Below are 14,002 nucleotides of genomic sequence, written 5' to 3'. Positions count from 1 at the left end.
ATGAGGGGCTAGCCCAGGACTGACTCTTTCACCCAACCTTTCTTCCCCCCCCCCCCCCCCGCAGAAGGAATTCTTCCAGGATGACATCTTTCCCCCCACAACCATGTGGTGGGAGCCAGCCCTCACTGCCACTGCATGGCTCACAGGCAGCAACGCGCAGCACCAAATGTTGAGCCTCCAGCCCAAGGACATGACTCCAGGTGGGAGCAGGCAGGCTCAGGGTGCACTCTGGGGCAGAGGGATGGGGGCTGGGCCTCACAGCCAGGTTTAACCTGGGCCTTGAGTGCTTTCAGCCCCTCACCCCCAGCAGCAGCATTGTGGGGGGGTCCTGATAAGGGATTCTCCACTGATGGGAACTGCTGCAAAGGACCCACAGTTTTGGTGCCGTGAGTTCTTGCCAGGCTGGGCCACACCAGGTCAGCTTGGCTGTGGTATGGCTGGAGTGGGGACCAGGAGACTGGGCTGGCCTGGTAGGGGTTGCCTCTCTCAGTGGGCCTGTTTAAAGGCCAGTGCAGTTCTCTATTAACCTGTTGTGAACTTTGAAGCATTCCTGTAAAGCAGAGATGCTGTGCAACATGAGGGCAAAGGCAATGTTCGCAGGGCTAGTGGGGATCCCTAGGGCTAATGGGTCCAGCCACCTGCCATCACAGGCACTACAGCACATCAGAAGAGGGTGTTGGTGATATTCTTTCTCCCTGATGGTGGCTCTTTCCCCAGTGAGCGAGGCCCCGAAGGATGTCCCAGTCAGGAAGTATGCCCCATCATCTGTCTACCTGGAGGAGAAGTCTGATGAGCAGAAGAAAGAGGAGGTGAAGATCCCTGTGTGGGGCTGAGAGAGGCATAATCCCATCAAGCACGTCAGTGCCCACTGTTGGCCCATGCTGGGTTCCGTCACGTTATTTGGCATTGCTGGGCCTCCACCACCAGGAACCAACACTGCCCACCAACATTGCCAACCGGGAGCCAGAGATCTGGCACCACAGTACCCAAGAAAGGGACAGGCACTCGTGCCATATTGCCAGGGGCTTATAGGACCTGTTTCCTCAGAAAAATCCCTGGGAAGGGGTGGCAAGCAATGGATAAGCCCCCTGGTGCCCATCAAGGTACAGGTGCCAACCACCCTGTAATTCTACTTGCAGTTGCTGAGCGCGATGGTGGCCAAGCTGGGCAACCGTGAGGACCCCCTCCCTCAGGACTCCTTTGAAGGGGTGGATGAAGACGAATGGGTAGGAAGACAGGGCTGGGGGCCCGGTTGGGGTGTCTGTGTGCAGAATGGGTGGTCTTTGTATGGACAAGTTTCCCACATGCTCTCCTGGGCCTTGGGCTAGTTTCACTGACTACTGGTCCCTAGCTCTGCCCAGGATGTATGGAGGCCTAGGGGCCCTGTACATGCCGGCTGCCAGGTATTTGGTCCCCTGGGAGGACCATGTGGGACCATGCTGCCCACTGCAATGGCCAACGCCTGGAGCTGCTCTGGCTTCCTGCTCCCAGTAGTATGAGCTGGCCATGCAGCAAGCTTTGACTTGTTTGCTGTGGAGCAGCCCTGATGGTCCCCCTGCCTGATGGGAGCCTAACCCTGGAACATGGGCTCTGGAGAGGACCAGCAGGCTTCAAAAAGCTCAAGAGCCCTTACCAAGCGCTCATGCAGTCATGGCCCATTTTCCTCCTTGTTTGCAGAACTGTCTTACTGCTGTGGCAAGCTCTGGGTTTCCCCAAGCTGCCCAGCACAGTGCAGGGTGTTGGAGCTGAGCTCCCATGCCCATCTCCTGCTGTGCTCATGCTGGTCTCTTCCTTTGCAGGACTAGTCTTGGCAAGGCAGTCCTGTTCCTTCAGCACCACAATCTCCTCATATCTGAAGCTGTCTGGATCCTTGCCTCCCTTCCTTGTATTCTCAGGCCAAGAAGCCAGGCACCCCAAAGCCAGCGCCAAGGCTTCGCAAGCAACTGGACTGCACCCCACTCGAACAGTGCTTACTCTGAAGAATCTCCCATGCCCACTCTAGTGTGCAAACCTCCCTGGTGGAGACCTGGACCATCTGCTGGACCTTCTCCCAAGTGCCCACAGAAGCCACCTGCCTTTCTGTCTGGGGGCTCCAAGTTCTGAGTCAGCTGCTGGTCCAGCATCATCTCTGCAAAGGAACTGGCAGGGTGTCTGAGGCCAAGCCCTCCTCTAGTCTCTAATGATCTGTCAGAGGAGGTGGGGAGGGGTGGTGCTGGCCATACCTCCCCCTGCTTTGTCTTCTGAGTTTGCTTGCTCCTAGCTAGAGCAGTATTATGTCAGCAAGTCACACAGGCATGGGGGCTAGGTGTGCTCTGGCTGGTTGTCATATACACACTTCTGCTGTGGGGAGTGCAGTGGGTTAGTGATAATTCAGGGACCAACCATTCCCCAAAACTGCCCTCAAGAGCATGTGGAGGGGACAGGGCCTTGGGACTGTGCCATCCAGGTTGGCCTGGCCCGAGGCAGCTGTGTTCATGGCTGCAGTCACCCTCAGTTTTGCCAGAGTTATGGCTCAGGCCCTCATTCAGCACAGTGCCTAAGTGCCTCACTTCAAGCCTGTACTTACATCTGTCCACATTCAACAAAGGACCAGCACATTGCTTGGAGGTACTGACTTGCTCTGTTTCTTTCACTTAAGCAGGTGCTATTGAGACCAAAGGGCATGGGTGGGCACCTTCATAACACAGGGCATGACCAGTTCTAACCCAGCATACCTGATTGTAGACCCTACTGGTCCCAGCACAGCCATTGCCTGGTGCTCTCTGAATAGTAGAAATGCCAGTGCCTCCCCATAGAGGTAAAGCCCAGTGAAACTTTTCTTGAGTTTACTGTGTCAGTTTTCTATAGCAAGGGCACCAGCCCTTCCTGTTGTGCATCAGTCCTTAGCCTGAGTCTGGATGGCAAGCAGGGGCCGAACAACAGAGAAATGCCACCAGTCAGCAGGAAATGGCCCCTTTGTGGGCAGTTCCAACAGAGAACCCAGGGGCAATATGGGCTGTGCAAATCAAACTGCCCAGCCAGCCCTGGCGCTCTCCAGTTCAGGGGTGAGGCAGGGAGCACAGTGCTGTGCCACTGCTCATGTGGGACCTGTTCTGGAAACTGTCAGACCCCAGGTGGGGCCAAGATGACATCTTCCACAAGACTAACTTAAAGAACAGCTCACACACTAAATTCATATCTGCTCCTCCCCTCTCACCCCATCCATGAGGCTGAGATGCAGCCTTTGGGCCAGCCCTGGGCTAGAACGCATGTCTGCTTACTCCATCCGGTTTGTGTAGCTGCCTCTAGCGATGTCAGGGAGATGCATCAAGATGCTTTGCAGTGCCCACCACAACAGCAGCAGCAGCTGATAGTGTCCGGGGATAGCTACCCCGGCAGGTGCCAGCTCACAGGGTCACCTGTACTACATCTGAGGTGCTCTAGGAAAGCACAGCCCAGCCAGTGGCCTGTCCTGAAAGGGGAGTCTGCTGAGACCAGAGAACCAGGCAGTGCTGGCAAAGCACTGGTCACAAACAGCTGCAGGGCCAGGTGCAGGGGGAAAGCCCACTGCTAAGAGGCCTGGCTCCTGGAGCAGCACTGGTGACAGGCCAAGTTAGAGCTGGGTAGGGGGGTGCTCTGGGGCAAGGGGCAGGAGCCAGCACAGGTACATCCATGCAGCGCTAGGCACCTGCCTACCCAGAGGGCAAGGGCAAGCCCCAGCAACACCCAGGTTGGGATGGTTCATTTGTAACTTGTGCGAGCACTGAACAAAAGAGAGGAAAATGCTGAGAGGTCCCTCCACCCTGAGCCTTGTCCCCGAGGCACCAAGAAAGGCTCCTTCCTGTTGTCCTGCATGGCCAGGGCTTGGGGCACAACAGGATCACCAGCTCCTTCCCTTGCCTGGCAGTCCCCCTCTCTCTGATACCAGCTGCCTTGTCACTGGCTGCTTCTACAAGCAGGACCCCAAGCTGAGCTGCCAGGGGTCGGTTGGACGCTAGCAGCCCTAGACCCACAGGCAGTGCTAGGCCTCCCAGGAGCTCCTGGCCCGCATGAGCCCAGCTGCAGCCGCGCTTCCCCCTTGGGATCTGCAGCCCCCGATTTTCAGCTTTGTGCTTCGGCGCTGAAAAGCAGCTCCCACCCCAGCTGCCACCAGAAAGGTGAAGGCCCCGCCCCCCCCGCCTTTGGGCACCTACGGGGGGACAGCGGTATTCTGCCCTCGCGGCTCTCACCCGCGCCCCCGTGAATCCTAACACCTGCCCCAGCGTGGGCCCGGCCGGGCCGGAGCTCCCCCAGGCCGCAGCCCCAACCCCGCCCGTGTGCACGGAGTCTACAGCGGGGCGCAGCGGCCGCTCCCAGCGCTCGCGCGGACACGGCCACGGGCGCGGAGGGGCGGGCCCGCCTCAGCACTGGCCGCCACCCCGCCCCCCGCTGCAGCCGGCTCCCGCCTCTAGGCCCCGCCCGGCTTCTCCCGCAGCTGCAGCGTCCCCGCCACCCGCGGGGGGCGCCCTGGGCGCGGGCGCCGCTCTGCCCGTCGCGCTCTATGGCTGCGTTGCGCCGCCGCCATCGCGACTGTGAGTCCCCGGCGCTGCCCTTTGCGCCTTGACCCGGTGACCTCGAGGGGGCGGAAGTGCCGGGAACATGGTGAGTGCGGGCGGCGGCGGCGGCGGCGGCGGGGCGGGGCGGGGCGGGGCGGGGCGGGCTGGCGGCCCGGGCCTCCCTTCACCCCCGCAGCGGGCCCGGGCGCCGCCGGTGACGCACTGTCCGCCCCGCAGGCCCGGTACCTGGCGCAGATAGTGGTGCTGGGGGCGCAGGTGCTGGGCCGGGCCTTCGCGCTCGCGCTGCGCCAGGAGTTTGCAGGTGAGGCGGGGGGTCGGGTCTCGGTGCCGCGGGGTGGGGGAGGGGGAGTCTCGGTGCCGCGGGGCGGGCGGCTCCGTGGGGGAGGTGCCGGGCCGGCCCCGAGGCTGAGGGGGCCCGTGTGTCTGCGCAGCGAGCCGGGCAATGGCGGAAGCGCGGGGCCGCGGCAGGCCCCTGTCGGCCGCGGAGTCCAGGGTGGCGGGGATCAGCCTGCAGGAGGCGAAGCAGATCCTCAACGTGTCCAGCCTCGCACCCGAGGAAATCCAGAAGGTGAGGCGAGACGGGGGCGGGTGGAGGCGCTGCTGCCTGCACAGGCCGGGCAGGAACCGATGGGACGGCGGGGTGCCTCCTTGGCCAGGGGTGCTGCAGCAGGTGGGGGGCAGAGCTGTCCTGCAGCAGCCCAGCGTAGACCAGGGACCCGGCCACCCCTGGGGCTTCTCTTCCTTTGCCCACGGGGCTCTCTCTGTCTCCTGTTGTTGGTGGCCAACGCAGTGGCTGAGGGGATGCAGGACCTCCTGGCAGTTCTTCACTCCCTTGGCAGATCTGGGTCAGTGGGTGGTGACACTAGCTTGGGCAGACCCGGGCCCCTTCCCTGCCAGCGCAGACGCTGCGGCCTGTCCCTGGCACTGGCTGGTGAGACCGGTGGCTGTTTAGAACAGCCCTGCTGGCCCCTGCTCCTGGCCACTGGCACGTGCTGCACCGTGGCTAAGAGCACCCGTTTCCTTTTGGCAGAACTATGAGCACTTGTTCAAGGTGAACGACAAGTCGTTGGGGGGATCATTTTATGTGCAGTCCAAGGTAAGCAGGTGGCTCAGGACTCCAGCTAGCCCTGCACCATGGTCCTGGGCTGGCAGCAGGGTGTGGCTCAGGGCTTCGTGGGGGTGGCAGTGAGCTCTTGGAGACCTACGCTGTAAGGCATCCGCGGGTTCTTGCTGTGTTTGCCTGGGTGCACGTCAGCTGAATGAGCTGCTTTCAGGGCAGGCTGCTAGTGAGAACTTCCTGCTGGCAGGGTTCAAAGGGCTTTCACACACTCCCTAGTCCCTCTGAGTCCCCTGTACTCGCCCTGTGAGGCCTCATGCCATCCAGGGAACATGTATTGCTGGGCAGGGAGTTGGTCTGGAAACTGTCCTCAAGTGTAGCATGTACCTGGCTGCATAACTTGGCGTCAGCAGCTGATTGTGCTGCCTCCACGTGGCTGCTTTTCACAGCAGTATTGAACAGGGACTAGAAGGGCTGACTTGTGGAAGCCTGTAAAGGGGCCTGACTTAGGTTGGGAAAAGCAGCTGTGCCCTCCCCCTCTCTCACTCTCCACCTTTATGGCACTTTGAGTCACTGCAAGGCCTTTGTCCCACAGGTGTTGAGAGCCAAGGAGCGGCTGGATGAGGAGCTGTGGATCCAGGCCCAGAGCCAAAAAGAGGAAGAGCAGAAGCCAGAGACATAACTCTGTCCCCTGTTTCCCCCACTAAATTATAGCTAGCCAGGAAATATCTGTTGGCTCCCTGTGTGTATCTGAAGCTGCAGGGCTTTGGGGCAGGTGCAGGGGGAGGCTTCTGGGATAACACTACAGGACAGGCACACAGCCCTGGTCCAGTGGGCAGCACAGGATGATTTGGGGGGGGGGCTTGGCTCTGCTGCACTACTCCATTTTCCTAACATGGCTTCCAAGTGTTCACCCCCCCCCCGGCAGAGCTAAAAATATACCCAGTGGTGCCAGACCACCAGTTGCTGCTTTGGCAGCACAGTGCTCCAAGGCAAACATCTTTGTACTTATGGCTCCAAGGCAGAGCCCTGGTCCCGTCCACTGAGCTCTGCACTGTTTTCTCCTGCCCTTGCCTGGGGCCACTGCTCTGTGGCTTGCAGTATTGGGGGCGAGGGCCCTTCCTCATGCTGGCATCTGAGGGGCAGCAGAGACCTGATACTGATCCTGCTGTAGCTGTTGAGAGCGGTGGTCATCCCACTCTCTCTTGGGAGCCATGGGCCTAAGCAGGCAGGGAGACACTGGGCAGGTGTGCTGGAGCTGCCTGTGTCCCAGAGCTGCCATGAGGCTGCTTCTTGTCCAGCTCTTTCAGCCCTGGGGAATGGAGTTTGCTCAGGATCAGGGCAAAGCTCCAGAGTCCCCCTGCCACCTGGGCTGCTGTCTGGTGCTGCCCAGGCCAGAACACTCTGGGGACATGGCTAGTGGTGGTTTGGTTCCTGTTTCCTAGACAGGTTTTACCACACTGGATTGTAGCCAAGTGCTTTCCCCTGCCTGTATGACCCTGTCTCCTGGGTGTGACTCATTGCTGCAGGAAGATTTGAGCTGAGTGTAGTGGAAAAGCACTGGCTGGAGATGGAGGGCAGAGGTCAATTGGGCTCTCTGAGCTAATCCAACCTGGCATCTGCCAAGAGATGGCACTGGGGCTGTTCTCTGCCCTTGCTGTATGCTGGGTTGCAGCCGATCATGATTAGCCCTGCCCTCTGACTGCAGCAGCTCATCCTGCGGCCAGTGGTGCTCACTCCCACTAGATCATAAATGCACGGTCTGTCACCCCCTGCAGCTGCAGTAGTGCAGCAGGGGAGGCAGGCACAGGGTTTGCAAGGCAAGTGCTGTCCTGCAGCTTGGGGAAGAAGGCAAAGGCTGTGCCCACAGGGGAGAATGCTCAGGAATTGCAGTCAGGGAGAGCCCCCAGCCTCCTGGGTGATGAGGTGAAAAGGTCTTGGAAAGGGAAGAGGGAGGGGGAGGAGTAGGAGCAAATAGCATTCACCCTGTGATTCACCCAGTTTGAGACCTGTTTCTGGGGTGCTGCATTCAGACTGGCCAAGACTCCAGATCCCAGAATAACCTGGCTAGGCCCAGCTGGCTAAGAAGCCATTTCCACTTTCCTCCCTCCCCTTGGTGCCCTGCCCTTGGTAAAGAAAGGCACGAGCTATTCAGATGTTCCCACCCTCCCCTCCATCCCTCCTGTGCTGGGTATGGGCTGTGGCATGGCTCATGTCTGGCTTCTCACTCCAGTGGCAGCCCCAGGGAAAGTTGACAATTCCTGTCTGCTCCTGGGTTCATTCTGTTTAATCTTGCTTCTTTCCCTTTTGATCCATTTCGGAGGTAAGAGTGGCATTGATACCCAAAGAATGGGCTTGAGTTTCAACTCCTCATCATGAGCCCTGCGGCAGCCAGAATGCCAGTCATGCTGGTCCTGCACGGGTGGAGAGCAGCCAGCTTGAGTGGGCAGCAAGCAGAAAGGACCAGGGGGTGGTGAGTTGGGTAGCCTCATTCTGCGGGCTTGAACGCAGCCTGCTTTAATTCCCAGAGCCCCATGTGCTGCCTGCATGCACCTTCCTGCCTTGCACTTTATAAACACCCGTCTGCTGCTGGCAGTATCCAGCTGGTAAAGGGAGGTCAAGGCATGGGGGCCACAAGGCTGTGGCCTGTGCTCTGCATAGGCTGGAGGTTCTCAAGGTGGCACTAGGGGTACATAATCACAAGCCAGGATGTCTGAAGCAACTTTTCAGCTCACTTTATTGTTTTCTTAATAAACTCCCCTCTCCCAAGGAGGAAGACAGTGTTATAGTCGTTAGCTTATCTCTCCTTGTTTCTTTATTTTTAAAGTCTATGCTAACAGCAATGGAGCCAAGAGAAAAAACAGAAACTACAATAGAAAGGCACTTAGAAACTGTTAAAATACTGATGTCCTGGAATGTGTGACAACAAACCAACGAACGGAAAAGAAACGTACACCGGCCCTAGCAGGCCTAGTCTATCACCAAGTCACATGCTGTGCTAAGGGTAACCCTTTGAGTGGCACACTGCTCTTCTGGCATCAGCTCATGCTCCCCAACAGGGGATGTAGCAGCCACAGCCCAGGCTCCCCTCAGCAAGTCCCATGGGCTCTCTGGAGCCAGGTGTTGCCAAAAGGGGGCTGGGGGGCAGAGAGGCCAGCTCCCTCAGGCTGCCTGGCTGGGATGTGGGGCTGGTGAAAGTCCCTGATCCTCCTAGTAGACCTTGAGGGCCCATTCCTCCAGGAGCTGCAGTGGGGGGGGTTAGAGGAGGGGCACAGAGAATACTCCCAGTGGTGCAGGGCTGCAGGAGCCCCACTGATCAGGGGAAGGCAGTGTAGCAGGGGTCCTGCTGAGGGGCAGCTGAGAGGTACACAGGACCCCCTTGTGGACAAAGAGGGGAAAAAAAGACACAAGTGACCCCGCTGCAATCGAGGGGCAGTCAAGAGGTAAAATGAGGGCCCCCTAGGGAGGGGGCAGTCCCAGGGCCCCCTCTGGCCGAGGTATAAGAATCCCCCAGGAGAGGGAGTGTCGGTGGGGCAGTGCAGGGAGGGAGGGAAGCTGAGGAGCCTGCACTGCATAAGAGCTGGGCAGGGAGGTGGCTCCTACACCTGGCCCCAGGAAGTGGGGGGGGGGGCAGGGGGGGAGCAGAGCTGCCACTCAAAGGGCTAGTCAGTCTAATGAGTTTACGTAGCTTATAACGGGCCTCGCGGCTCTGCGGTGTCTAGAACAGCTTATGGTACGTACTGTGCAGGTCTGCCTGGGAGAGGCAGGCCCAGGCCTCGCCAAGTGGGCACCAACACAAATGCCTCACTGCAGCTCTGTGGCTACAACAAGCCCCTGCAGCCACCCTTTTTCTTTGGCCATTGATGAACTTCCAGAGCCCTTCAGTGCAGGGTCCCAGGTCTGTCCCCATCTCCACCTTCCACACTGACTGTCCTGTGATCCCCTCCGAGCCAGCATCGAGCCAGGCCCCACCAGGCCCACGGTAGAGGGCCCAGGGTGGGACAGTGCATGCTGTGAACTGCAGATGCCACAGGCCACACTGCTGTATGGGGACATGGCCACAAGCACATAGGGCACTGCCTGCACTGCACTTCTGCTGCCCCTGCTCTGTCCACTGGCCTGGCTACCTGCTGGCTCCTGCCTCTTCTTGAAGCAACTGGCCCCAGCTGCTCCCAGGCATGGGGCCTGATGTGGTTTGGTGGGATGGCTACAGCCTCCCAGAGCAGAGTCTTGGGGGCTCTGAGCACAGCACCTTCCGCAGTCCTCACCCCACCACCTCAGCAGGGTGCTGCAGGGCAGATTGCAGGGTGGGGGCTTCCCTTCCAAACAACACTTTTTTCCTAGGAGGTAGGGGAGGAAGGCCCAGCCTGCTGAGAGCTCTTGCACCTTCCCCAGCAGCTGACACCCCTACCCCTGTCCACAGCTGAGCCTGTTGAAAGCAAGTGGCTGTGACAGGCATGTGGCTGTTCCCTCCCTGCCCTGCATGTGAGCTCGGGCTTGAGCAAGGGGATGTGCTTGGCCTGCAGGAAGAGAGGTGGTTATTTCTCAAACTGTGGTCCCCTGTTTACTCCCTGCTGTGTTCCTCCATTCCAGGCCAATTGTGTGCGGGGAGGGGGGGGAAGAAAGACCTCCCCTTAGCTGCCACTTGCTTTCTGTGGGGACCCAGGCCTAGGAGTGACTGGTGAATGGGGATCAGGGCTAGGGCTCCAACGGGGTGAAGTGGTCCCAATCTTTAGCTCAGGAGTGCAGCAATATCCTGCTGTTGGGCACAGTTTCTCTGCTGGCTGAGGCAGGACAGAGCTGGCTGGCCTGCCAGCAAAGGAAGGGCCACAGCCTCAGCTTGCACAGGCAGCAGCATGGACAAGCATGTGAGCAGAGCTCAGTGCCAGGTCAGAGAGGTGTCAGGGCTGGGGGCACTGACGGCACATGAGGGGCTGAGCTGGGGAGGAGGCCAATGGAGTCATTCCTGGGAGCAGCCGAGGTGCAGCCCTGTGTGAACAGGCCAAAGCCGGAGGTAGGCAATGACCCAGGTTCAGCCTGGGGTCAGACCAAGGGCACAGGGTGTCCACAATGCCCAGCAGAGCTGCTGGGGGAGGGGTATCGATTTGCCTGCTCCAGTGTTAGATAAGGAACTACCCCCTCTCTCCCCAGACCTGGGTGCCCAGCTAAAGGGGCTGGGGTTCACGCCAAGAAAAGAGGGTGCTTCTATCCCACGTTGCCTGCCAGCCACACACACTTGCATTACATGATAAGGTACTAACATAGCTAAACACAATGGCACCCTCGCTCCTTGTCAGGGAAGGTGCTGTGGGGGTCCAAGCCACATACTTAGGCAGTATGCGTTGTCGCAGGTAGGATCCGGGGACAGGGGAGGCAGTTCTCTCCGTGGCACTGTGTGGGGTCAGGAACGGCCATCTGTCTCCTGGTCTAGGAGAACCAGTGTAGAAAGGAGCAGAGTCGATGCAGTCCAGCTGAGGGTCTCCCTGATGCCTCATCGCTGCCCAGTGCCTCAGCTGGCAGGGCTCAGCTGTGGCTCAGTTCTGCTGGTTCCACTGGTGCATGGGACCCTGGCACTGCATGGGTTCATTTGGGTCATGCACACGATGGACATGCACAGGAGGGCTCCTCAGCAGGTTGTGGCTCGTCCATGTCCACATCCTGGATGCTGCAAGCGGGGCTGGATGTCCAGCAGAACAAAGCTCAGCATGTTAGTGGTGTGGGTATTTCTGCCTGGCTGGGCCCTTCACCTCCAGGACTGAGGGATGCCATGCTTTGGGCAGGGCAGGGCAGGGCAGGGCAGGGCAGGAAATCCCCTGATGGATCTGTAGGGAGCCTAGCTGCCTGTTGCAGATGACGGTGGGAAATGGGGGCAGGTCACTCTGGTTGCTGTGCTAGCATCCTCTGCCCCTGACGGACTCCAGCTTCTCCTCCCTCCTGCTAGGTATGGTGAACTGGCAACACTCACCCTGGGAGCCTCTGGATGTGGGGTATGACTGGTGCCAAGACCTAAAGTGGACACAAGGAGCTGGCAGGGCCACTGCAGAGAGGATGCCAAGCAGGACCTGGCTCTCTTGGAATGGGTGGAACACATGCCCATGCCCATGTGGGTGCCCATCCCAAAGTGTTCTCTAAGGCTGACGAGGAACCAAAGATTTAATTCCCATCACTGCAGAATTCAGGCAAAACAAGGCTGTGGTCTGGGTTGGCACCATTCACTATCAGACAGCTATGTCTCTGCCAAGCTGACTGACATGGGACAGGTGGTGGGCCTGGTGCCAAGGGGCAGCTGTGGTTGCAGTAACAAGGGTGACATGAAGCTTGAGGAGCCACTGCCTGCAGGATAGTGTGAAGAGAGGAATCTGGGTGACTGATGGGACCCCTCACTTCCGCTCTTGGCTAGGGGCCACTGGCCTCACCAGGAAACCTGCCCTATGCCAAGAAACCCTAAGGTGCCAGGGCCCCCAGAGGATCTCTGGGCCCAGTGCTATGGAAACAGCATCTTTTTCTCCACCAGAAACCAGCCTGCTCCTATGCCCAATCTCCAGGAAATGCACAGTGTAGGGGCAGGAGGAGTGGGATGGGCATTGGGAAACCGCTGCAGCAGCCATGTGGCTGAGGCCTCAGGCTGGAGGACACCTGGTCAGCACCATGGGAGAAGAGCCCAACACGGACCAGTCAGAAAAAGGGGGCACGCCTGATAAATAAATAGAGATGCTAGCTTCTGCCTGAGGCCTGAGCCAGACCAGGGCACCCAGTGGAGTAACCCTGCGCCCTCCGAGGGACAGTGGGGAACACCACACTCAGGCACCAGGCCCAATCCACTAACACAGTCCAGCTTTATCAGCACACTGCCTCCTGGGTCACAGCCTGGTTCTGGTCCTTCCTCCATCCAGGCTGGCTCTGTCAGGAGTACAGAGCCTGCTCTGGGATGCACCCAGCCTTGATGCTGCCTAGCTGGCTTGCAGGAGGCGCAAGGTGGGGACATGGAAAGTTGCTGGATGGCACGGTCCCATGAAGAGGCCTCTGGACTGGACAGAGCCAAGCCAACTGATGGGGCTGGGCCATCATCAGCTGCAGGGACTGCATGGGGATTATTGCTATTCTCAGAAGAGTTGGTTTCTTCTTTCGTGAAGGTTAACAAGACAGAGCTGAAGTCCAGGTAAGAGGTGACTGGAGAAGGGTACAGGGATGCCATTTCTCCCCCTCCCTGCTTGGATCTGCCCATTAATCCACAGGCCAAAGTGGTGCTGGGCTTGTGGCTGGGCTTCGTTCACCTTTCAATTCACCACGGCTGGCTTCAGCAGGACGGAGCCTGGGGGGATGACCACCCACCCAGGGGGCAGAGTATCAGGGCTGGACATGGAGTTCATGCCGGTGGACAGATCCAGCACCGTCCCAGGCAGCAGCGACAAGCTTTCTGGAGTTGGCCTCAGCCTCGATAGCTCAGTCCTCTCAGAGGACTCCTTGCGGCTCTCTTGCCCCTGAGTTTTGATGCCTTTGGCCCCTCTGGTATCACCTGCATGGCATTTCTCCACTTCTGTCTTCCCCCCACCAGCCAACAGGGACACAACTGGAAGCCCCAGGCCACCCGCTGCAAATGGAGATGACAGCAAGGGGTTCTTGGCCAAGTTCAAGGGTGCACCATTTAGGGAGAGCACTGGGCTGGGCAGCCCTGGCAGTGTAGCAGAGCCCACTCCACTGCAGGCTAAGGTGCTGAGATCCAGGGGTGCTGGTGTGAGGGGGATAGGCAGGGATGCACCCAGGCCAGGCAGGCCATGGTTGCCAAAGATTGCAGCCGGGTTGGGGATGATGATCTGCGCCCCATTGACATAAGGCACTTCTGCCGAGGCGACAGGCGTCTTTGGGGGCTGGTGGAGCTTGAGCATTTCCTGCTGCTCATGAGACACGAAGTGGCCATGGGCCTTGATGTGCTTGCGCAGTGAGCTGGGGTCCGTGTAGCGCTTGTGGCAGCCCGGCATCTTGCAATAATAGGGCTTGTCCACGTAGTGTGTACGTGTGTGCTTGAAGCGATCACTGGAGTTGGAGTAACGCTTGTTGCAGCCCTCATAGGGGCAGATGTAGGGCTTCTCGCCTGCAGAGGGGAAACAAGAGCACCGGGATCTCCCATAGGCTCCCAGAGCAAGACGGATCCGAGAGCACAGGTATGAGCCCTGGGCCTTCACCTCCAGGCTACCTCCAAGCCAAAAGCAATGGGACATTCTTGCTGCCAAGGGGCCCATGTGAAATCTGCTGCTGGTCTCAAGCCAGTTCCCGCAGTAAGCATCCCCAGCTCCAAACCACCATTGCTAGCAGCTGCCCAGCCCCAGCAGACCCCAGAAGGACACAGAACTCTCACCTTGCAGCACTAGGTAGCAACACAGGGGCTCCATGCTGGATACCTGAACTGAGC

At 59.1% G+C, this 14,002-nt stretch overlaps 2 protein-coding genes across 7 annotated transcripts in view; one reads left to right on the top strand and one right to left on the bottom strand.

Moving 5' to 3' along the window:
- Window positions 1-6,320, top strand: part of LOC102574404 (mitochondrial import inner membrane translocase subunit TIM16) — a 217,098-nt gene extending 210,778 nt beyond the window's left edge. For 2 of the 4 annotated variants that reach the window (XR_009456313.1, XR_009456312.1), the window contains 6 exons: window positions 65-200; window positions 718-809; window positions 1,140-1,226; window positions 1,800-4,620; window positions 4,967-5,103; window positions 6,188-6,320. Coding sequence is in view for 2 of the 4 variants with exons in the window: in XM_059716485.1 (XP_059572468.1) it covers window positions 65-200; window positions 718-809; window positions 1,140-1,226; window positions 4,752-4,836; window positions 4,967-5,103; window positions 5,566-5,631; window positions 6,188-6,274 (690 nt within the window). In the remaining 2 variants the exon portion in view is untranslated. Of the gene's footprint in view, window positions 1-64; window positions 201-717; window positions 810-1,139; window positions 1,227-1,799; window positions 4,621-4,751; window positions 4,837-4,966; window positions 5,104-5,565; window positions 5,632-6,187 lie in introns of those variants that run through there. The other 2 variants (XM_059716485.1, XM_014597450.3) reach the window with 2 other exon arrangements.
- A 1,992-nt stretch (window positions 6,321-8,312) lies between these two features.
- The window catches only part of GLIS2 (GLIS family zinc finger 2), a 47,961-nt gene continuing 42,271 nt past the window's right edge, over window positions 8,313-14,002 (bottom strand). For all 3 annotated transcript variants that reach the window (XM_059716486.1, XM_019492998.2, XM_006274739.4), the window contains one exon: window positions 8,313-13,684. In XM_059716486.1, the coding sequence (XP_059572469.1) occupies window positions 12,870-13,684 (815 nt within the window). In that variant the 3' untranslated portion in view covers window positions 8,313-12,869. The remainder of the gene's footprint in view (window positions 13,685-14,002) is intronic.

This window comes from Alligator mississippiensis, chromosome 13 (genome assembly GCF_030867095.1).
Source record: "Alligator mississippiensis isolate rAllMis1 chromosome 13, rAllMis1, whole genome shotgun sequence".
Classification (NCBI taxonomy): Eukaryota; Metazoa; Chordata; order Crocodylia; family Alligatoridae; genus Alligator; species Alligator mississippiensis.
Note: the sequence above shows the minus strand (reverse complement) of the source record. Positions and strands in the feature narration are given on the sequence as shown.